This window comes from Mangifera indica, chromosome 13 (genome assembly GCF_011075055.1).
Source record: "Mangifera indica cultivar Alphonso chromosome 13, CATAS_Mindica_2.1, whole genome shotgun sequence".
NCBI classification, from domain to species: domain Eukaryota; kingdom Viridiplantae; phylum Streptophyta; class Magnoliopsida; order Sapindales; family Anacardiaceae; genus Mangifera; species Mangifera indica.
The window spans coordinates 13,914,135-13,935,415 of NC_058149.1; the positions used below are offsets into that span (position 1 = coordinate 13,914,135).

The following is a 21,281-nucleotide window of genomic DNA, read 5'->3' on the forward strand; positions in this document are numbered from 1 at the left end:
GATGGAAAATAGTCCTTTGGCCTATTATGTATATATAACATTACTCTAGTGGTGGACTTTGCTCAAATTTATTGAAAGCTGTGAGGGCTTCAGAAAATAGACTTCTGGGTTGATTGTAATTATGAGCGCATAATAATTTTGTAGAGTTGAAACGGGCCGAGGCACGGGTCTTGAAACGGCCCGAAACAAATAGGAAAAGTGTAAAAGTAGGGTTAGATTAAAGGGGTCGGGTTATTCGGGAACCTTCGGATCCTTTTTTATTTTGTTGAACAAGAACGAACGCTCCTTCCTCTGATGATGTAAAACAATCTCAAACCGGAAGAATCACTCTTTTGTTCTGTTTCCCTAGAAAAATTACAGAACTGTGAGGTCTGATTATGAAAGCTTGATTTTCGCTGAGTAAATAAAAATGGAAGAAGGATCATCGAGCCAAGGGCATAGTGAAAATCCTGCAGCTCATGAAGAAGAAGAGACGACGAAGAAAGAAGAGGAAGAGTTGATGGCAAAGGCACAGAGACTCATGGAAAAGATTACTTCCTCAGCTGATAACCCTAATCCCAAACTTCTCCATGCCCTTGCCTCTCTGTTCGAGATCCAGGAATCACTGTACGTTTGGCTTTCGATTGTTATAATTATGTAATGTTTTGCTGTGCGCTCATCTCTATGATATGACTGCATTTATTATCTTTTTTAATATTAATGGCAGGTTCTTGCAAGAGAATGGTTTTTCCACAAGTAATGCTCATTCCGCGCGAGCTTCTCATAACATTGGACGCCTTGGCAACATACTTAGGGTAGCTAAGCTAATTTGCCTTCTGTCTATTCGTTTCTTTCTTATCTTATTTAGTGGTGTTGTCTAGTTTGTTATATGAGTTTCAACTGTATAAGTTGTAAATAAAGATTAATAAGTTACTTTCTTTCCTTCCTTCACAGGAGAATGATGATTTTTTTGAACTGATATCATCCAAGTTTTTATCTGAAAGTAGATATTCGACCTCCGTCCAGGCAGCTGCTGCACGTCTTCTATTAAGCTGTTCTATCACGTGGATTGTAAGATAATTCTTCCCGATAGTTAATTTCTTTTTGTATTTATGTCTTGTTTTATTTGCTTCATGTCCTGTAAAATCCGTACTGAATCCTTATGTCATGTTTTATCTTTTTCATGTAATGTAATTTCCGTACAGTATCCTCATGTTTTCGAAGAACCCATTGTGGAGAACATAAAAAATTGGGTGATGGATGAGACTGCCCGGTTCTCTGGTGAAGATCGTAACTTGAGGCATGGAAGTGGCAAAAGGGATGCTTTAGATTCTGAAATGTTGAGAACTTATTCAACTGGGCTTCTTGTTTTGTGTTTGACGGTGACGGGGTATGCTTAATAGCTGATTAACTATTTTCCTGCTTTTAATAATCTTTTTTATATGTTTAGTTTGCTTTATACTATGTCTTTTATGTGCTTTTGATTTATTATAGCGGTGGTCAAGTGGTGATTGAAGATGTGTTGACATCTGGATTGTCTGCAAAGCTTATGCATTATCTGCGCATACGTGTCCTTGGGGAGACTGGTACAGGTCAAAAAGATGCTAGCCATTTAACTGACAGTAGGAATACCTCTGTTGCTACTTCCTTAAGAGGTAGAGAAGAAGGTAGGGGTAGAGTCCGGCAGGTTCTTGGGGCAAGCCATTCTGATGACCAAAGAGCAACTGATGAGCGATCTTTAGATGATCAAGGTGTTGAAAGGGATCAGGACAGAGATACTGGTAGACAGACATGTGTGGAAGAGTGCAGGATTGATGACAGAGAACTACCTGATGGGTCAGCGGAGGGGGTTGATATGTGTGAGGTCAATACTGATGGTGAGGAAAGATGGAATGGTTGTGAGGGGAAGACAAAATTTGGTGATTTTGATGAAGGTGGTAGAGGTGACTCCTCAAAGCATAGGCCAAATCGTGGATGGGCAAGATCTAGAGGAAAGAGTAGGATTCATGAAGGGGCTATGGAGAGTGAACAAGTTTTGACATCTCCAGGATCTGGTAGTCGCCTAGGACAGGGACGGAGTGTAAGAGATAAGAGTTTCTCAAGAACTTCAGACTTGAAAAAAGTACCAGATGCTAGGAAGGATTCAGGAAAAAACAGTTCTGACAGTTTGATTGTGGAGAGAGATGATAGCGATGACTGCTTCCAGGGATGCAGAGTAGGAAGTAAAGACATTTTTGATTTAGTAAAGAAAGCAGTTAGGGCTGCTGAGGATGAAGCTAGAGCAGCAAATGCTCCTGTAGAAGCCATCAAAGCAGCTGGTGATGCAGCTGCTGAAGTTGTCAAGAGTGCAGCTCTAGAGGTATGTACTCTCATTCTTATTGTGTAGTTTTTTTAATACCTTGTATTGTTTATATTTTTTGACGTATTGTGTGTGTATGGATTTCTTGGTATCAAAGTAATGTAATAATACTCATCACTAAAGTCATTCAATTGTTTTTCATTGTGACTTTTTGTCAGGAATTTAGAACTTCCAACGATGAAGAAGCTGCTTTTTCGGCTGCTTCCAGAGCTGCATCTACTGTTATCGACGCTGCTAATGCAGTTGAAGTTTCAAGGTTGGTAATTTCTCACTAAAGCAAGTATACTTGTGCTATGGGTTTTTGTTTGGTGGTTATGATGGTGTAATGTCTTCTGGCTAAATGTATTTCAGTTAGGCAAGTGCTGATATACAAATTATGGGTTGGTGACAGGAACCTTAGCAACACTGATACTGAGTCAGTGAGTGTAAGTGTCATAGAAACAGAAGTAATTGAGGATGTTGAAGAATATTTCATCCCTGATGTCGAAACCCTTGCACAGTTGAGGGAAAAATACTGCATTCAGTGCCTTGAGACATTAGGTGAATACATGGAAGTTCTGGGTCCTGTGTTACATGAAAAGGGAGTGGATGTCTGTCTTGCACTATTGCATCGGAGTTGCAAATCTGAGGAACCCTCTAAGGTTACAAAAATTTTACCTGATGTAATGAAGCTAATTTGTGCTTTGGCTGCTCACCGAAAATTCGCTGCACTGTTTGTGGATCGAGGTGGCATACAAAAATTGCTTGCTGTGCCAAGAATCAATCTGACCTTTTTTGGTCTTTCTTCATGTTTATTTACTATAGGATCTCTTCAGGTAATGCTTTTTAGTGTACTAACGTTAAGAATTTGTGTGCTTTGCTTGCAGTAATTTTACCTTATGCTGTACTATGATTTCTCACTTATAGAAAATTTGTTTCAGGGTATAATGGAACGTGTATGTGCGCTTCCTTCTGATGTTGTCTGCCAGGTGGTTGAGTTAGCTATTTACCTTTTTGAGTGTACCCAGGAACTAGCCAGGAAAAATGCAGCCTTATTTTTTGCTGCTGCATTTGTCTTCAGAGCAGTTATTGATGCTTTTGATGCTCAGGATGGCTTGCAGAAATTACTGGGCCTTTTAAATGATGCTGCCTCTGTAAGATCTGGAGGTAATTCTGGGGCTTTAGGCCTTTCTGGTTCAACATCACTTCGAAGTGATCGATCACCACCTGAAGTACTGACATCCTCAGAGAAGCAGATAGCTTATCACACCTGTGTTGCTTTGCGACAATATTTCAGAGCACATCTCCTTTTGCTTGTTGATTCCATTCGTCCTAATAAAAGTAATCGAAATGCACCCCGGAATGTTCCAAATGTAAGGGCTGCCTACAAGCCACTTGACATTAGTAATGAAGCAATAGATGCAGTTTTTCTACAGTTACAGAAAGATCGGAAGCTAGGCCCTGCATTTGTTAGAACTCGTTGGCCTGCTGTTGACAGGTTTTTAAGTTCTAATGGACATATTACCATGTTGGAATTGTGTCAGGTGTGGTGTGATTACTCTTTACATTATTTTTACCTTTGATTTGTTTCTCTCTATGAATTCATTTTGGTTTCTGTTTTTAGGCCCCTCCTGTTGAGCGTTATTTGCATGACTTGCTTCAGTATGCATTGGGTGTTCTGCACATTGTTACATTGGTACCTAACAGCCGCAAGATGATAGTAAATGCCACACTGAGTAACAATCATTCTGGTATAGCAGTCATTTTGGATGCGGCAAATGTAACTAGTAGTTATGTGGACCCTGAGGTAAAGAACTTTGATGTAAACATTTCTCGCATTGGTATTGATGCTTTAGTATTGGTTGTCCAGTAAGTTATAACAATCATAACTGGAGAACTGGAAGTAGATTTACTTTTATTTTTATTTTTTTTTAACAAGAAACAAAGATGAATAATATTTTGTAGGTTTTAAAAATTAAAATATTTTAGAAAAGAAGAAAGACATTACCAGATTTCCGAATATGCTGCAGCAGACTCGAGGCTGTTATAGTGTGTGTTGTCTATAACAGTTGTCTCATTCTAAGATGATTTGTATATTTGCAGATCATACAGCCAGCACTGAACATACTAATCAATCTTGTGTGTCCTCCACCTTCAATCAGCAATAAGCCAGCTTTACTTTCACAAGGTCAACAGTCTGTTTCTGGTCAACCCTCAAATGGTTCATCCATGGAGAACAGAGATAGGAATGCAGAACGTAATATTTCAGAAAGAGCTGTTTACATGCCCAGCCAGAGTGACTTAAGAGAGCGTAATGGGGAATCTAGTGTGCTAGATAGAGGTGCTGCTACAAACACACTGTCCACTCTTGGCAGTTCACAGACATCTTTACCCACACCAACATCAGGATTAGTTGGGGATCGTAGGATATCTTTAGGTGCCGGAGCAGGTAGTGCAGGTCTTGCTGCACAGCTGGAACAAGGATATCGTCAAGCAAGGGAGGCTGTCCGTGCTAACAATGGCATAAAGGTACTTCTACATCTCCTGCAGCCACGCATTTATTCTCCACCTGCTGCTCTGGACTGTCTTCGAGCTCTTGCATGTCGAGTCCTGCTTGGCTTGGCCAGAGACGATACAATTGCGCACATATTGACTAAGCTTCAGGTAAGTGACTTTTATGTAATAGATTCAAGTCAAATTTTAATGGTATTTCTCAATGCAATTAGGGTTATATTGCATAGCTGATGAATGGCTTCTGAATTTTAGTTTGCTACGGAGTAGTACATTTGTAAAGCTCTAGAAATTTCGTTGAACATAATCCCTCTTTTCAAAAAATGGAAAAAACAAAAATTGTTGTGACTTGTAATAATTTAGAAGTCACACTAAATATACACAAACTTTGTGGGATAAAAGTGTAATTTTTTGTGGAATGAATTTATTTCTCGATGATCAGTACTAAGCTGAACTTGGCCTTCCAGGTCGGGAAAAAGTTATCAGAACTTATTCGAGATTCGGGTAGCCAGATTTTTGGAACTGATCAAGGCAGATGGCAGGCTGAACTTTCTCAGGTGGCGATCGAGCTTATTGCGGTAAGCATCAGTGTATCTTTATTTTAATGTGCTGTCTCATGTATGAACAGTAATAGTTTGAGATTAGGATGAAAGGAATTAGTACCATTTAGTGCCAAATTGAAATAATCTTTAACCTGCCTTGTTTTCTAACTTTTTAAACCCAAAATATCTTCTCTCTTTTTTTTAATTGCAGTTTTTACTGGGTGAGAAAAAGTACTAAACTGTAGAATTGATATTACATTGCCTTAAAGTAAAAATCTAGCACATGCTATTGTATTATCTTCTGAACAAACGGTGAAAAGTATTGCTATTCACTGTCCAGTGTTATGATACTTAGAATGGATGACATGCTTGATTTAATTGTTAATTTTACTTAAAAGAAGCATTTTGAATTTTTTGAAGTTGCTTTTGTATTTTGTAGGTTGTAACAAATTCAGGGCGTGCAAGTACATTAGCAGCTACTGATGCTGCTACCCCTACTTTAAGGCGCATTGAAAGAGCAGCCATAGCTGCTGCCACCCCCATTACTTACCATTCCAGGTATTTTTTTCTTTTTCTGAAACAATGTTCTTTTAGGTGATTATTTTCGTTTCTCTTTGATAATTTAAAATTTTTATTTTGCCATTCTGTGGTTGGGCATGTTTGAAAACTTTAGGGAACTTCTACTTCTTATGCATGAACACCTTCAGGCATCTGGTTTGGGTGCAACAGCTGCTGCACTGCTGAAAGAGGCTCAGTTGACACCTTTGCCCTCATTGGCAGCCCCATCATCTCTTGCACATCAAACCTCAATGCAAGAAACCTCATCAACACAACTTCAGTGGCCTTCTGGTCGTACTCCTGGAGGATTTCTTGCTGATAAATTTAAATTTACTGCACGTGATGAGGATATTAGTTCGAAGTGTGATTCAAGTATGTCTTCAAAGAAGAAGCAGCTGGTTTTCTCTCCTTCTTTCAGTTTACAGTGTAGAAATCAGCCTGAGTCTGATGATTGCCAAACACCAGCATTTAGAAAAGTGCACAGTAGTTCTAAACAGTCTTCTGCAGCTCCAAGTGTATTAGAAGTTCCATCTGAATCTATGACAAAAAGGGTTCTTGATACAGATTCTCAATTTAAGACTCCAATTGTTCTGCCTATGAAACGGAAATTATCAGAGTTAAAGGATACTGGATTGGTGTTGTCTGGAAAGCGACTCAACTCTGGTGATTATGGACTTAGGTCTCCAGTCTGTCTAACACCTAATTCTCTCCGTAAAAGCTGTCTTCTTAATGATGTTCAGGGTTTTTGTTCCCCGTTTTCTAATCTAAGGGATCAACATGGTCGATCAACACCAAGTAGTTTGACCGATTATTTGGATGACAACCAATATGGCAATTACCATGTGGGACAATCAACACCTTCCTCCCAACTTGGACTTCTTAATGATTCCCAGTCCAGCAATTCAGAACGGTTAACTCTAGACTCTCTTGTTGTTCAATATCTGAAGCACCAGCATCGGCAATGTCCAGCTCCTATAACTACTCTTCCACCACTTTCTCTCCTACATCCTCATGTCTGTCCTGAGCCAAAGCGGAGCCTTGATGCTCCATTAAATGTTACGGCCCGGCTTGGTACACGTGAGTACAAAAGTATGTACAGTGGAATCCACAGAAACCGTAGAGATCGTCAATTTGTTTACAGCAGATTCAGGCCATGGCGAACATGCCGGGATGATGCTGGTGCCCTTTTGACATGTATAACGTTTCTTGGAGACTCATCTCATATTGCAGTTGGTAGCCACACTAAGGAGCTCAAAATTTTTGACACCAACAGTGGCAATGTGCTAGAGAGCTGCATAAGCCACCAGGGGCCTTTGACTCTTGTCCAGTCACATCTTTCAGCTGAGACCCATCTTTTGCTTTCATCGAGCTCCCAGGATGTGCGGTTGTGGGATGCCTCTTCAATCTCAGGTGGGCCAATGCATTCATTTGAGGGGTGTAAGGCAGCAAGATTTAGCAATTCTGGGAGCATTTTTGCAGCCTTACCTATGGAGACTTCCCAACGGGGAATTCTCCTTTATGATATTCAAACCTGCCAATTGGAATTGAAACTGTCTGACACACCTGCCAATTCCACTGGTCGGGGCAATGCATATTCACAGATACACTTCAGTCCTTCAGACACAATGCTTCTCTGGAATGGAGTGTTATGGGACCGCCGGAATTCTGTACCTGTCCATCGTTTTGATCAGTTCACAGATTATGGGGGTGGTGGTTTTCATCCCGCTGGGAATGAGGTAAATAGAACAGTTTGCATGTGTATATATGTGTACATTTTTTTTTTTTTTGAGGAAAACAGTTGCTTCCGCTATATGTATCATATTTTGTTTGTTTTAGATGTATATTGTATTGAAGTTCAAATAACGAAAAAAGGGACCTAGTAAGTTTAGTTCTATAAGATATTTAGTTGATTTTTTGAAGTTTTTTTATCACTGAAATTTGTGTAGGCATACGAGTGATTCTTCTGTTTTAGGATATTGAAATTTGACTCGAGTCTATCTAGTCTGTACACGGAAACCTGTGTTACATTCAATGTCTAATTTTTGTGTACATAGATATTATTTCCAACTTTCCATGGACTTCAATTTTTCTTTTACTTTAAACAGGTTATTATTAACTCTGAGGTCTGGGATCTTCGGAAGTTTAGGCTCCTCCGAAGTGTACCATCCTTAGACCAAACAACAATAACCTTCAATGCCCGTGGGGACGTAATTTATGCCATGCTGAGGAGAAATCTTGAGGACATGATGTCAGCAGTTCACACCCGACGAGTTAAGCACCCTCTGTTTGCGGCATTTCGCACAGTGGATGCCATCAACTACTCTGACATAGCCACTATACCAGTTGATCGTTGTGTCCTTGACTTCGCAACGGAACCGACAGATTCAAATGTTGGATTGATCACAATGGATGACCAAGAAGAGATGGTTTCCTCAGCCAGGATTTATGAAATTGGTCGCCGAAGGCCAACTGATGATGACTCAGATCCTGATGATGCTGAGAGTGATGAGGAAGAGGAGGATGAGGACGACGATGGTGATATGGACCCTTTACTTGGGCCAGGCCCGGATCTAGATGGGGATGGTGATGATTTGAGCAACAGTGATGATGATGACGATGACGATGATAGTGTGAGTGAGCTTGATGATGATGAAGATGGAGATTTTATCATGGACGATGGAGGTGGAATTTTGGAGATTGTGACCGAAGGTGATGAAGAGGACGATAGTCAGTTCATTGAATCCCTCAGTAGCGGGGATGATGAAGAGGGTTTTATCAGCTTCTAATTTGACATAAGTAGCACAGATTTTCAAGTTCATATATATACATTAATGGTAGTGGGATAAAGTTCATGTTTCTTGTCTGTTCAACTTTCAGAATTCTGAGAAAAGGAGAGGGATTTTGGTTATGTGGTCAATTTTTTAAAGGAAAAAAAAGTGCAATATAAGGTAATCAAATTATTTCCTTCCCTTGCTTCCTTGGTTGTTCTACTCTTTGATAGTTTTGAATATATTGATTTCTGTTAGTTGGGGTGGATCCAAGCCAGTTGGGTTGGCTCAATTATCAAAATTTATTGACAAATTCATCTTATTTAGTAAAAATTCTTCTCTGTAACTTCATTTTTTCATTTTTGGTGAACTTTTTTCTTTTACCAATGCTCTTCAAAGTTGGAGTTGAGCCGAAACAACTCCTAATTGAACTTGGGTCGGTTTAAATCCATTGTCACTGGGTCGGTTCATTGTCACTGTGACTGCCAGCGATGCTCTTGATATTGATTCCTCTTCACTTTTCACTTCTGTTATTCTCTTCTTCAAAATTCAGTACTCCAACTATCATTCTTCCTTTAAGCCCGAAAATGGTTAGATCATACTGTCTTAAGTCATCAATTGTTAACTCTAGTGCCCCAGCTGAGTTCTGTGTCTACATTTATTCCGATTCACTTCCGTTCATACAGAAATTCGGTGGTCGCCATGAAACCATGCCAAAAACTGTTGATACAATCAAAGTTCTTGTTCTGTTAACAGAGGCCATGATTGAAGACCGGCCTCAGACTAGGCATTCAAGTGTGGAAAGGTTTGATCTGGATCTTGACCGTTATGAGGAAAGGTTGATTTGGATCTTGACCATTCTAATTCAACTAAATAAAAACAATTACAAAATTTTTCAAAACATTTTTGTCTATTCAAAAGTAAATATGAAAATCAAAATTATACTTAAATTAAAATCAAAACCCAGTAATTGTAAAATTAAAAAAAAAAAAAAAATCTACATTGACCAGATTGACTTTACCGTTTAACTGTTATCCAATTCGATTTACCGGTCCAATCCGGGTTTCAAAACGAATAACTCAACCAACCGCATAACAAATTCTAGAGAGCATTCACCTTCCATAAATAAATATGTTGATGAACCGATACTCCCAACTTATGGTTCTGGATAGCAGCATCTCCTGCCATGTTTATTATTGAATAAACACTACTTGCAGTAAACTAATTATATGTATTGATTTTTAATAGTATTTTTACTCATCATATAATTAATTAATACCAGACATTGTCAACAGTAACCAAGTGTACTGGAATGCCCTGTGGGAAAACGTCTAAATCTCCAAACAAATGACTTTTCTTCGAAGAAGGTCAGAATCATAGTATAATTGATCCAACATAATGAACCTGCGCCTGTTATGAAAAAACAGAACAATACAACCTCAATGAAAATGGCAGGCTCCATATACATAAAAGCTCCCTTCTACTAGATCTGGGAAACTACTTCAACACCAATAATCCATTACAATTGTTGTCGATATCCAGAAACCATCAGTATAAAAGTTAACTTATCCCTATCTCAAATATTTAAAGAAAGTATAGATACATACACAAACTTATAAGTAAAATTCTTACTGCTTCTGTTTATCTTTTATGTCCTTTTTTAACCATGTCTTCTTTGGTCTTCTGTTCTGGATCAATCCACCGTCATTGGTTGAGTCATGCAACACCTGAAGCGAGCCTTGCGCACTGTAGTCATGATCTCGGTTTCAGCATTCTCAAGCATTCTGACAATCTCGGTGAAGGGTGGACGAACTTCTGGGTTGGTGTCCCAGCAGCAGGTCATGATGTCACTAAGCACAGGGAGGCAGTCATTTGGAATGACTGGCCTTACACCTTTATTCACCACAGCGAATGCTGCCTGTACTGCAGTCATGTTCTGGAAGGGCAGCAAACCTGTGATGAGCTCCCAAAGGACAATCCCAAAGCTATAGACATCCACTTTTTGTGTATAAGGCCTATGCTGGATCATCTCTCTGAAAATAATTGGCAAAGACACTCAGAAAAACAAACAAAATCATCATACTGTACACATGAAACAAAAAATTTGACAAAAATATCACAAATATAATTTCAATAGAATTGAGGTTCATTTGAGAATGGACACCAAAAGCACTAGACCCCAAAAGCAAGCACATATTTGGCAGCATCGATAGAATCAAATAAATACTGGCATGTGCAGTCAACAAAACTGGTGAGACAGTGTCGCAAGCACCTACCAAATGAGCTGGTGGCTGGTAAAAGACAAAGATAACAGATGATATGTACGTGCTTTAAAAGAGAGTACGATCGTTTCATACCGCAGAGTAAGTAAAACACTCCAACTGAATATTAAAAGCATTGTTAAATTAAGCAATTTCCCATTACATCAAGTAATCATGCAATCAAAGAACCAAAGGGTATAACAAACTTCCAATCTTTCTATTGAAGTAGCAAACATATATTGCCTTCTCATTAATTTAGGATCCTCTAAACAATAATACACATATTTACATGCAAGAGTTGGAAATTATTGAACTGTCTACAAAAAAATAAAATTAGTTTTCAGAAGAAAGTGAAAAATGAGACATGTTCTTTTTTTATAATGCTTTAGCATTGTCCACACATTTTTTATACCCAGGCTATAAGCAAAGACAAAACAATAAATTCAGCATAGAAGGATATTGGAGAAAGAATAAAAAAAATGAACCACCGTTTTTCAAATCAAAGCTTATCCCCTCAAATCCAAGAGTTGGTCCAACATGACATAAGATCAACAATGACAAGATTGAAAACCAGCAAGTTCTGTGTGTAATAGAACAACACATGACCAAACAAAACAGAAGGGATAAAATCAAAATATGTATGTAAAAATTAGGAGAAAACAGAAAAGAAGACTTGAAGGATTTTATTAAGTACTTCAAGGAGCATTAACTAGCATATAAAATTAAAGACAAAAGATTCTTATAGTAAAGAACAAATTACATATCAAGTTTTTTAATACTTTTAGATACTTTCGAAAAAAATATTGCCTATTTATTAGTCATAAAATCATACGCCTAAATTTACTCAATACTGGAAACCAAGAAGCACTGCACTCCAACATTAAGAATCCTAACATTCCTATGAGAGCCTCTTATTATCCTAAAGGCAAGGTTCGCCTCATTAGCTAGTCTCTCTCACACAAATCAAGCTTTCATCATTGAACTCAATGTCATCTCTTGGAATTACTCTTTGAATCAAAGTAACTTCTATTCATTATCATCTTGGAGATAAACCGCCATAGTCAAGGCAAAATACCAACTCTCATGCAAACTTATGACATATCACTCATCTGGACCTAGGCTAGAGCCAAAGTTTTAACTGTACAATATTGCGTTCATTAATAACACCTAGTTCTTTTTTTTTCCATATAAGACCATATACTTCATGGGTACATTCAACGACTCCACAAATAAGGAAACGGCTTCACAAGCTTTAGGAATATAATTAATTAATTCCAATTACTTTTGTTGTGCTAATAATGGTCATGAAAATAGTATGAAGAAGATTTAATAAGAATAGTGGGAGTTTTTAACTTCCAATATTCAACCAATCACTTGTTTACATCCTTGTAATTAAGAAACACTTTCATCACAGACTATCAATCAATTGCAAATTCAAGCTCCCCTATTTTCAAACTCGTTATAATGGGTATTACTAGAACTCCTACTCTTTTGACAATTGCTCATCTAATAGCTCAAACTCAACATTAGCCTTTCACAAAATAAGCAATTATGGAAATACCTCAAAACATTTGAAATCAAAATATCATATGCTAATTATGATGAAGTGCATATATAATTCTGCACATCAAACCATATTCTGTAAGCATTTCTAACCAAAAAAGAAATCCTACAAGGGCTGTAATACTATAAAAGAAATATTGTAATTTTCCTCACATATTTTTATTTGGATAGCTTCTAAGACGAAGATATCTAGAAAACATTGCTAGACCGATGGATAAAGTTGTATGTCATGAAGTTGTATGTCATAGGGTTATATACTCAATTCCAATCAGCGGTTGTCTAATATTACATTTCTCCTACAGAATGTTATCGAGAGTTGAAACTGCAGGATGGCCCACCAGAGAGTTGAAGTTCTCTTACTGGCACAGACGACCCGATGTTTCCCCAACATTTTCTCTCTATGTCACGTTTGTACCCGATAAAAGATAAATAATAATCACTTGTCAAAACAATGATGCCATAATAAAAGAGACATTCAGTAAATTATGAGAAATTTTTAGACATGGCTCATAAATTCCAAAAAGCAATTCCCTATGCTTTGAAGAAATTTAGATATGGTTCATAACTTCAATTTCATTGTTTTTGCAATGCATTTATACTTTGTATATGCTCAAAATTCCAATAAAACATAGTTCATCCAGCTAGAAAATTTCTATACAACTATTGCCATTCTTCCAAACTAACAGAAAAAATCTAGTAGCAAATTGTTGACTATGTCAGCTACATAACTATTATATGTTTCAGAATGTTTTAAAGACTGTTGAAATTATTAAAAAAAAAACATTATACGGGAAAATTATGCCATGGCTTGAAAGCAGGAGGAAGTAGAGCTCCCTAGGGTTTAAGATATAGCCCTAAACATAATTCAACAGTATACTGATGCATGCCTTTAATAATTGAATAAACTGATGTCATACACACTGTAGATCATCATGCCATAGAATTCCACATTATCTCAAAGCATAAACTCTAGCTTCATATCTCTTGTTGCCAATATTCTGCATGCTCACAGGTAAGCTTCCTGTGTCATAACTGGCAAGAGGAAAAAGGAGTAATGCACAAAATCAGTGTTTGCCATTCCATCTTCATTGTAAGAGAGTGTTAAACAGCAACAGAATGACACTGAATTATCATAGATCTCCAAGCAACTTCTTCATCTCAGAAGGTGGATATTGTCACAATGTTGTTCACAAGTATTGCGTCCATTGCCATCATCTATTTCCAGTTCTGAGGCTAGTTATTTTAATTTAATGATACACTAGTAGAACTTACTCAAAAAAAGAGAAAGTTAAAAAAATGGGAGCTACTAATTGAATTACTGATATAACTGAAACCAAAAGCAACAAACAATGATGGTTCCACCAACAAAATCAATGCTTAAGCTTGGGTCGCTTCAGAGGACAAAGAATTAAACGCAAAACCTTGAATATAAATAATATAGTAGTTAGAAGAAGAAAACTAAACATATAGAGGATCTAGATACTCACGGAGCCATCCAACGATATGTTCCTGTCTCTGGTGTCATTCCCTCTGTTTGCACCTCAATTCGAGCTACACCAAAATCTGCAATCTTTATAGATTTATCCGCAGATATAAGAAGGTTATCTGACTTCAAATCTCTATGAATAAATCCAAGTCCATGCACATATGCCATCCCCCTGGCCACATCCAGTGCCTGCTTAACAGCCAATTTAAGTGGCACCGCCCGATTTTGCCTTCTTGTTAGAAATTGTCGAACTGACCCTCCCTTAGCATACTCTGTGACAATACACCAAACCATTTGCTTACGGCATGCTCCAATGAACCGCACTATGTTTGGATGCTTAAGTGTTGCAAGCATCATGACTTCCTGCTGGAACTGTTGTTCCATAACTTGTGCCCTCTCTGGACTATTCTCAGGCCTCTCCAATATCTTAATCGCAACATCCTCCCCGTTGTATGTTCCTCTATATATCTTTCCAAAGGCCCCTTGAGCAAAAGCAGTACCCATGTTAAGTTTTCTCAAATCAATCGTCCACTCATCATAATTCTCCAGTCCTTCAGTTGGATACCTATGATCCATCAAAGCTTGAGCTAAAGCATCATCATTAAGAGCATGGGTCACCTTACCTGGACGGAATACACTTTGACCCACAGAGTAGTTATGGCTCACAGTCTTCAAACCTGGGTGGCTTAAAATGTGAGTCAAAGAATTGTTGGATCCCACACTGCTGTTGTCCACCGACATAGAGACAGAGCCACCGGCATTGCTTGTCTGCAAACTGTCAATGGACATGTTTGTACCCTCACCAAGTTTTTGGTAAAACCCTTGAGTGAAATCATAAAAATTGTTATCACCGTTGCTATTTCCTCCTATAAATCCAGTAAATTTTGGCCCCTCAACCATCTTTCCAATCACGAATGAAACTTCTGAAAGTAGAACTCAAAAAAAAATAGGACTGGTCTTGCTCTTATCCCAAGTTTCTGACACTCATTTCACAATGTAGTCTTTTCAGCATGTACCCTATAAAAATAGATGAAGATCAATTGTCAATAATCATTAAGGTAAATGTTTGCTTAAATTCTTTTGAACAATCTCTTTTTGTCAAGAGTGTGTATTTGATTTGGTCATAAAAATTGAATAGAATCAAAGAGAAAGCCCATTTTGGTTAATGCAAAACTTTTAGAAACAGATGTTTTGGAAGAAATATTTTCAATTCCTTACATTTCATAGCAGGAACATACAGACTGTGGAAACCTTTTAAGGAAAAAAAAATCAAATTAAGACAAAATGGAATACCTTCCCAAGATAGAAAATGTACTGGAAACGCCACTATCTCGATTGTAGACTCATAGCACTCACTCCAAGCCACAGTTTCTTCACCAACTTTACCCTGTCATCAAATTTCCCTAGAAAGAAAAAAAAAAATAAAGAAAAGCACACAATCTTACAAGAAATCACCGAGACCCATTTGGAAAATTAAAAAAAAAAAACATATGAGATAAAACGCTAAAGAAAGCAAAAGAGAAATCAACCATCTATGCAATAGAGAGAGAGGGGGTGATTACTTCCAATTAGATAACACAAAGTTGAAAATTTTTTCCCCTCAGTTCCCATCAAAGTAACTAAATTATTGAACAAGTTTGTGATGATAAGTATCATTATAAAAGGAAATAAACAGCTTACTGAGACCACACACAAAGCCGTCCCAGGGACGGAAGCTAAAAATACAAAAAAATTATAATAAGACAGTTTTGCAATTCATTCCAAAATCCACAAAACTTTCCTAATTCAAATTTTGTGAACACGATGATGCATCGATCAGATCATAATAAAACTCAGAGAGCAAAAACACACTAAGAAAAAAATTACCAAAAACTTGTAAAAACGGCTGATCGAACAATTACATAAAATTCAAATGCACTACTAAAAACATACAAAAAAAAAAAGAAAGAAAGCAAACAGAATTGTTGCTCAAGCTAATTAAAAACTAAAAAAACGAAAATAAAATGCGCAATAAATGAACTGAGAATAATAAGAAAAATTAAAACTTACAACTGGTTCAGAGCTTGACCTAATGCCCTGACCTGACGTGACCACCGGCTACGAAGAAGAAGAAGAAGAAGAAGAAAGTGAGCAGTCTTGGCTTCTAATTCCAAAGCCTTGTTTTTATTGTGACCAAATCCACTCCTAGTCCGCACTAAATTTGAAACCCTTGTACTCGCCTTCCCTCTTCTGCACGTGTCCTTTGGCTTCTGTTCTGGGGCTTTTTCGATGTTCTTTATCCTGTGACATAAACGCGTCTCTCTCTCTCTCTTATCTTTTTATTATTTTATTAGTTTGGCTCGTTGGACTCTTCTTCTTTTTCATTTTTTCATAAATTATTTCAGTACTAAGAATCTCATTCGCCTTCTTCTGGTTATAATGCATCGCTTATGGAAGGCTCGGATTCAAATTTGGATCAGACCAATTAAGAACAGATCAAAGATTGCATAATACATACCAAGTTCAAGTGATCTGAATATTAAAGTTCAATCAGGCTTGGATATAAACTAAAACAAAATTGCTTTTCATTTAAATCCGAGTCATAATTTATTGAGTTTGAATTAATTAACTCTGATTTAAGCTATTTTCGAATTTGGTTTTGTTTAAATTTCAACCGTAAATAGAAATAGAGTTACAAATGAGTACCATTGGTTAGTTTGATAAGCTATCGAGTTTATAACTCGATTTGATTAACATATTAATACATTTTATTTTTTAATTTTAAAATTAAATAATTATTGATAAATATATAAATTAAGGCGTGTTTATGTTTTTTAAGCAAAATTTTTTAGAATTTTTAAAATCTTTGAAAATTTTATTAAAATGTTATTAATTTTTTCAAAAATTAAAATTCACTTCTAAACATAAAATAGAATAAAAAAATTTTATGTAGAATGAACTATATATTTTTTCATATAAGGAAATTCATTAACATATGTAATTAATGGGTAAAAAGATAACTTTTGGAAACTTAAGAGATAAAAAATGATAATTCAACAAACCTTGGGTGAGAACTAGTGTTTTGCCCTTTGTAAAACTACGGGCTACTTCGTGGAAGGCATGTCGAAGACCCAATATCTGTTGGCCCAAAGGAATAGCCGTTTCTTCCTGTTTTTTCATTGTCAATTTTATTTTATTTTTCTTCGGGGAAATTTACAATACAAAAAGAAATTGTATACGTTGTCCTCTGTGTACATCGTCAAAATCAAGCAGCTGCGTCTCCAGTCTGCTCTTTCGTGTGTGAGAAAAACGCAATGTCTTCCGAATCTGAAATCCCTGAAACACCCCCGGTACCCGAAAATGAAGAATCATCCAAGTCCGTCAGCAAGAAAGCCGCCAAAAAGGAAGCCGCCAAGCAAGAAAAATTGCGCCGCCGCCAGGAAGCAGCCTCCGCCACCGCCATGTCTTCGCTTGCCGTCGAAGAGGAGGGTCTACTTGCCGATAACTATGGCGACGTCCCTCTCAATGAGCTTCAGTCCGTCGACAATCCAGAGGCTGGCAATTGGAGCGCCTCGGTGTACGGAAAAGACTGGACTGAGGTTGGAGCGTTGACAGAACCATTGAAGGACCAGGAGGTACTCATACGTGGCCGCGTCCACACCACGCGACCAGTCAGTGGTAAGCTCACGTTTCTTGTGGTCCGAGAGAGAGGTTTCACCGTGCAGTGTGTCGCTACTCTTAATCCTGATTACATCAGCCGGCAGATGGTCAAGTACGTTGCTTCGTTGAACCGCGAGTCCATCGTTGATATCGTCGGTGTTGTCTCCGTCCCCGGTGCTGCGATCAAGGGAGCAACACAGCAGGTCTTTCTGATTTAGCGTTAAAAATGTCTTTTTGAGCAATTTGAAAAGTTTTTTTTTTAAAGCTAATTTTTAATTATTGCAGGTGGAGGTTCAAGTCAGAAAATTATATTGCGTTAACAAAGCTATGCCAACTCTACCCATTAACATCGAGGATGCCGCTCGAAGTGAAGCTGAAATTGAAAAGGCTTTGAAGGTGCCTCCTCTCTTCATTATCCTTTTTCGTTCAGTCTCTATCATTAACTTTAACTTTGAAATGTATTTAGTAAATATTGATTATCTATATGTGTTTTGATTGTTAGAGGTTTCATACTGAATGTAATTGTGATTTTCCTTGTGCTCTTTCTGCGTTTATTATTTGTCTGGAGGGTGCAGGAAGGAGAGCAGCTTGTTCGTGTTAATCAAGATACACGTTTGAACTATAGGGTTCTTGATGTGCGAACACCAGCTAATCAAGGGATTTTCTGCATCCAGAGTCAAGTTGGAGCTGTGAGTTTTTCTTTTCCCGGAGTGTCAGTTTCCTCAACTATGCATCATGGTCAATGAAAAGCTATATGAAACGTTTTGGAATCAAAATAGTAAATTTGATGGAATGATTTGATCAAGGCCACTTAGCTGTCACTCGATTTTAAGTACATTTTTTTTTTATGGAGGCAAGAGTAACTTGATGCTTTCTGCTTGAAGTCTTTTTTTAATAAATATATTGCTTTGATTATATGTTTAAGCTAATCATTTCTTGTTTTTAAAGGGGTTTTGTCTATGTGCAGATATTTAGACAATTCTTGCTGTCTGAGGAGTTTGTTGAGATCCACACACCTAAATTGATAGCAGGCTCAAGTGAAGGTGGTTCTGCTGTTTTTAAGTTGGACTACAAAGGCCAACCTGCCTGCCTAGCCCAGTCTCCTCAACTTCACAAGCAAATGTCAATTTGTGGAGATTTTGGGCGGGTTTTTGAGATTGGTCCCGTTTTTAGGGCAGAGAATTCATTCACTCATAGACATTTGTGTGAATTTACTGGTCTTGATGTTGAAATGGAGATTAAGAAGCATTATTCTGAGGTAGAATTGGATTCTTTTGTTGGTTGGATTGTCTGAGTGCTTGAATACATAAATCCTTCAATTTTTTTCTGATTACTTGAGTTTGTTTTGCAGGTGATGGATCTTGTGGACAGTCTATTTGTTGCAATGTTTGACACTTTGAATGAAAAGTGCAAGAAAGAGCTGGAAGCTGTAGCAAAGCAGTACCCATTTGAACCTTTGAAGGTCGTGATTCCTTGAAAATTTTAAATGCTTGAAAATGTGTGATTATAATATAATACAACAATATATCATGATTCACTCTGCTGTTGTAGCATAGATATCCAGAATATTGAAGTTATGTCACCTTGAAATCTTTTTTTTATTTTTTTGTCTTGAATCTGATTTTTGGCATTTGCAAAATGTTTCAGTACAAGCCAAAGACTCTTCGGCTCACATTTGAAGAAGGGCTTCAAATGCTCAAGGTAAGAATAACCTTTCTATGTTGTTTCACCAATTAAAAAAGTTTCTTATTTATCATGTCATAACATCAGTGCATGCAAAATAATTAGATCAATCAGTGCATGCAAAATAACTAGATCAATAGGCTGGCACTAAAGTTCTTGGTATGCTGAAATAATTACCAGGATGATTGAAAAATAGTTTCTGTTTTTTATTTTTTACTTTCTGGTTTTTCCAACTCTAAACTATGACTTGTGATGCATTTTCATGATTGTTTAGGATGCTGGTGTGGAGATTGATCCTCTTGGGGACTTAAGTACAGAAGCGGAGAGGAAATTGGGTCAGCTAGTCTTGGAGAAGTAATTCAATATTTCTTCTCATTTATCTTGCATCTACACATTTTCCTTTTGTTTTTTTCCTCATCACTTCTTTGTTACCAATCTCAAAATTTCGAATTTTCTGTCTTGTGCATATTTATGATACATGATGTATTTGAATTTTACTTTTGATTGTAGGTATAACACAGAGTTCTATATACTTCACCGTTACCCTTTGGCTGTTAGGCCATTCTATACCATGCCCTGCCATGATAATCCTCTTTACAGCAACTCATTTGATGTCTTTATTAGAGGTAATAGATGAAGATGAATATCTTGACTAATTTTGTTGACCTTTATCTGGATCTTTATCTATATTTGTATCATAAATATAATATCAGTTCATATGGCACCTAGAAAAGCCATTTTCCAGTCTTGGTACAGATTTTGTTTTCTCTTCTTTGTCATAATTTTTATGATTGTTCCCATGTCCAACTGATAGTGGCTCTAATGAAAATTATTTTTACATATGTTAGCTGAATATGTCCTTCACAATTAATTGCTCTTTTATGAGACAAATATTGAGGGTGATCAAATTTATTCGATGTTAACTAAAGTACTTGATGTATTATAGAAAAGAAGGTACTCAAGGTAGTAGACTGATCTATTAAAAAAGAAAAAAAGATCCCTTTTTCTAAAGTAGACACTTATATGGAATTGCAATGTCGTTGTAGTTTCAAGCTTAAAATTTTGGAGCATTTATTCTCATACTTGTTATTCTTGTGCTTAAGGACTTTCTATTGATAAGTTTTTTCATTATTACATATCTTCACTTTGTTTGGGTGAGTTCCTGTGATTGTGTGCTTGATTGGAATTTGTGGATGTCTTATCCTTTAGGTGAGGAGATAATTTCAGGAGCTCAGCGTGTCCATGTACCAGAACTCATAGCAGAGCGTGCACAGGCATGTGGCATTGATGTTGAGACAATAACAACTTATATTGATTCTTTCAGGTACGGTTCCCTTGTTGTCTTATATTGATCTTGGGTTTGAATACAGTGAATGTGAAGGGCTCATTAGTTAAACCTGTGTCTTTTAATCCCTGTAGGAACAAGAATGAATCTGATTTTGGTCTGTGAAATTAGTCTAATGAGTCCGGCATAAAATCCATTTGTGTTGATATATGTTGATTATTAAGTATATGTACGTTTCCCTAGTACAAAGTCAGCTTGTTTGTTCATTTTTTTAGGGTTTTTGTGGTGTCAGGATGCTTAATTGTATGAACGTCTGTTTACTTTCTTCAAATTGGCAATCTAATCTTATTGATGGTCTTTTTCAGATATGGTGCACCTCCACATGGTGGGTTTGGAGTTGGACTGGAGCGTGTGGTTATGCTTTTCTGTGGTCTTAATAACATTCGTAAAACATCACTATTTCCCCGTGACCCACTTAGGATCACTCCTTGATGCTGTTCAGAACTGAATTATGCCTTGTTTAAGTGCAACATATCCTATTTTTGTTATTGTTTAAGTACACAGTATCATGAAGAGATATATGTTTCATTTACATTAATTGTCAATACATGCAAACCACTTAGATACACTATATCATGAAAAGTTGGTTGTTTCATTTGCACTAGTTG

General features: G+C 37.1%; 3 protein-coding genes across 5 annotated transcripts; 2 read left to right on the plus strand and 1 right to left on the minus strand.

Annotated features, from left to right (window-relative positions):
* The first annotated feature begins 256 nt into the window (after window positions 1-256).
* On the plus strand, window positions 257-8,897 carry LOC123194578 (DDB1- and CUL4-associated factor homolog 1). Its single transcript, XM_044607852.1, has 14 exons — window positions 257-606; window positions 707-794; window positions 934-1,050; window positions 1,185-1,369; window positions 1,474-2,338; window positions 2,497-2,594; window positions 2,730-3,153; window positions 3,259-3,861; window positions 3,942-4,124; window positions 4,421-4,981; window positions 5,296-5,406; window positions 5,810-5,928; window positions 6,044-7,664; window positions 8,034-8,897. Exons 1-14 carry the CDS (start codon window positions 410-412, stop codon window positions 8,712-8,714), a joined length of 5,853 nt encoding a protein of 1,950 aa, XP_044463787.1. The 5' UTR covers window positions 257-409; the 3' UTR covers window positions 8,715-8,897.
* A 1,137-nt stretch (window positions 8,898-10,034) lies between these two features.
* On the minus strand, window positions 10,035-16,583 carry LOC123194579 (serine/threonine-protein kinase STY13-like). Of its 3 annotated transcripts, none has more exons than XM_044607853.1 (4): window positions 16,056-16,583; window positions 15,300-15,409; window positions 14,008-15,023; window positions 10,035-10,729 (listed from the first exon to the last, which is right to left on the minus strand). In XM_044607853.1, the coding sequence occupies exons 3-4, from the start codon at window positions 14,904-14,906 to the stop codon at window positions 10,390-10,392; spliced, it is 1,239 nt and encodes a 412-aa protein (XP_044463788.1). In that variant the 5' UTR covers window positions 14,907-15,023; window positions 15,300-15,409; window positions 16,056-16,583; the 3' UTR covers window positions 10,035-10,389. The 3 variants fall into 3 exon arrangements, with proteins under 3 accessions (XP_044463788.1, XP_044463789.1, XP_044463790.1); XM_044607854.1 differs by lacking the exon at window positions 16,056-16,583 and adding an exon at window positions 15,536-15,659; XM_044607855.1 differs by lacking the exon at window positions 16,056-16,583 and adding an exon at window positions 15,569-15,616.
* A 582-nt stretch (window positions 16,584-17,165) lies between these two features.
* On the plus strand, window positions 17,166-21,268 carry LOC123194582 (aspartate--tRNA ligase 2, cytoplasmic-like). The gene is made up of 10 exons (XM_044607857.1): window positions 17,166-17,848; window positions 17,931-18,041; window positions 18,221-18,334; window positions 18,613-18,903; window positions 18,997-19,107; window positions 19,293-19,346; window positions 19,603-19,682; window positions 19,839-19,954; window positions 20,538-20,652; window positions 20,979-21,268. Exons 1-10 carry the CDS (start codon window positions 17,300-17,302, stop codon window positions 21,103-21,105), a joined length of 1,668 nt encoding a protein of 555 aa, XP_044463792.1. The 5' UTR covers window positions 17,166-17,299; the 3' UTR covers window positions 21,106-21,268.
* The last annotated feature ends 13 nt before the right edge of the window (window positions 21,269-21,281 follow it).

Excerpts from the sequence above, each read along its gene's own strand:
- LOC123194579 (XM_044607853.1), bottom strand. The coding sequence starts at position 14,906 with ATGGTTGAGGGGCCAAAATTTACTGGATTTATAGGAGGAAATAGCAAC. Across the intron at positions 10,730-14,007 it reads ACATATCGTTGGATGGCTCC|AGAGATGATCCAGCATAGGC; the intron begins GTGAGTATCTAG and ends AATTATTTTCAG.
- LOC123194582 (XM_044607857.1), top strand. The coding sequence starts at position 17,300 with ATGTCTTCCGAATCTGAAATCCCTGAAACACCCCCGGTACCCGAAAAT. Across the intron at positions 17,849-17,930 it reads TCAAGGGAGCAACACAGCAG|GTGGAGGTTCAAGTCAGAAA; the intron begins GTCTTTCTGATT and ends TAATTATTGCAG. Across the intron at positions 20,653-20,978 it reads ACTTATATTGATTCTTTCAG|ATATGGTGCACCTCCACATG; the intron begins GTACGGTTCCCT and ends GGTCTTTTTCAG.
- LOC123194578 (XM_044607852.1), top strand. The coding sequence starts at position 410 with ATGGAAGAAGGATCATCGAGCCAAGGGCATAGTGAAAATCCTGCAGCT. Across the intron at positions 795-933 it reads GCCTTGGCAACATACTTAGG|GAGAATGATGATTTTTTTGA; the intron begins GTAGCTAAGCTA and ends CTTCCTTCACAG. Across the intron at positions 3,154-3,258 it reads TTACTATAGGATCTCTTCAG|GGTATAATGGAACGTGTATG; the intron begins GTAATGCTTTTT and ends AATTTGTTTCAG.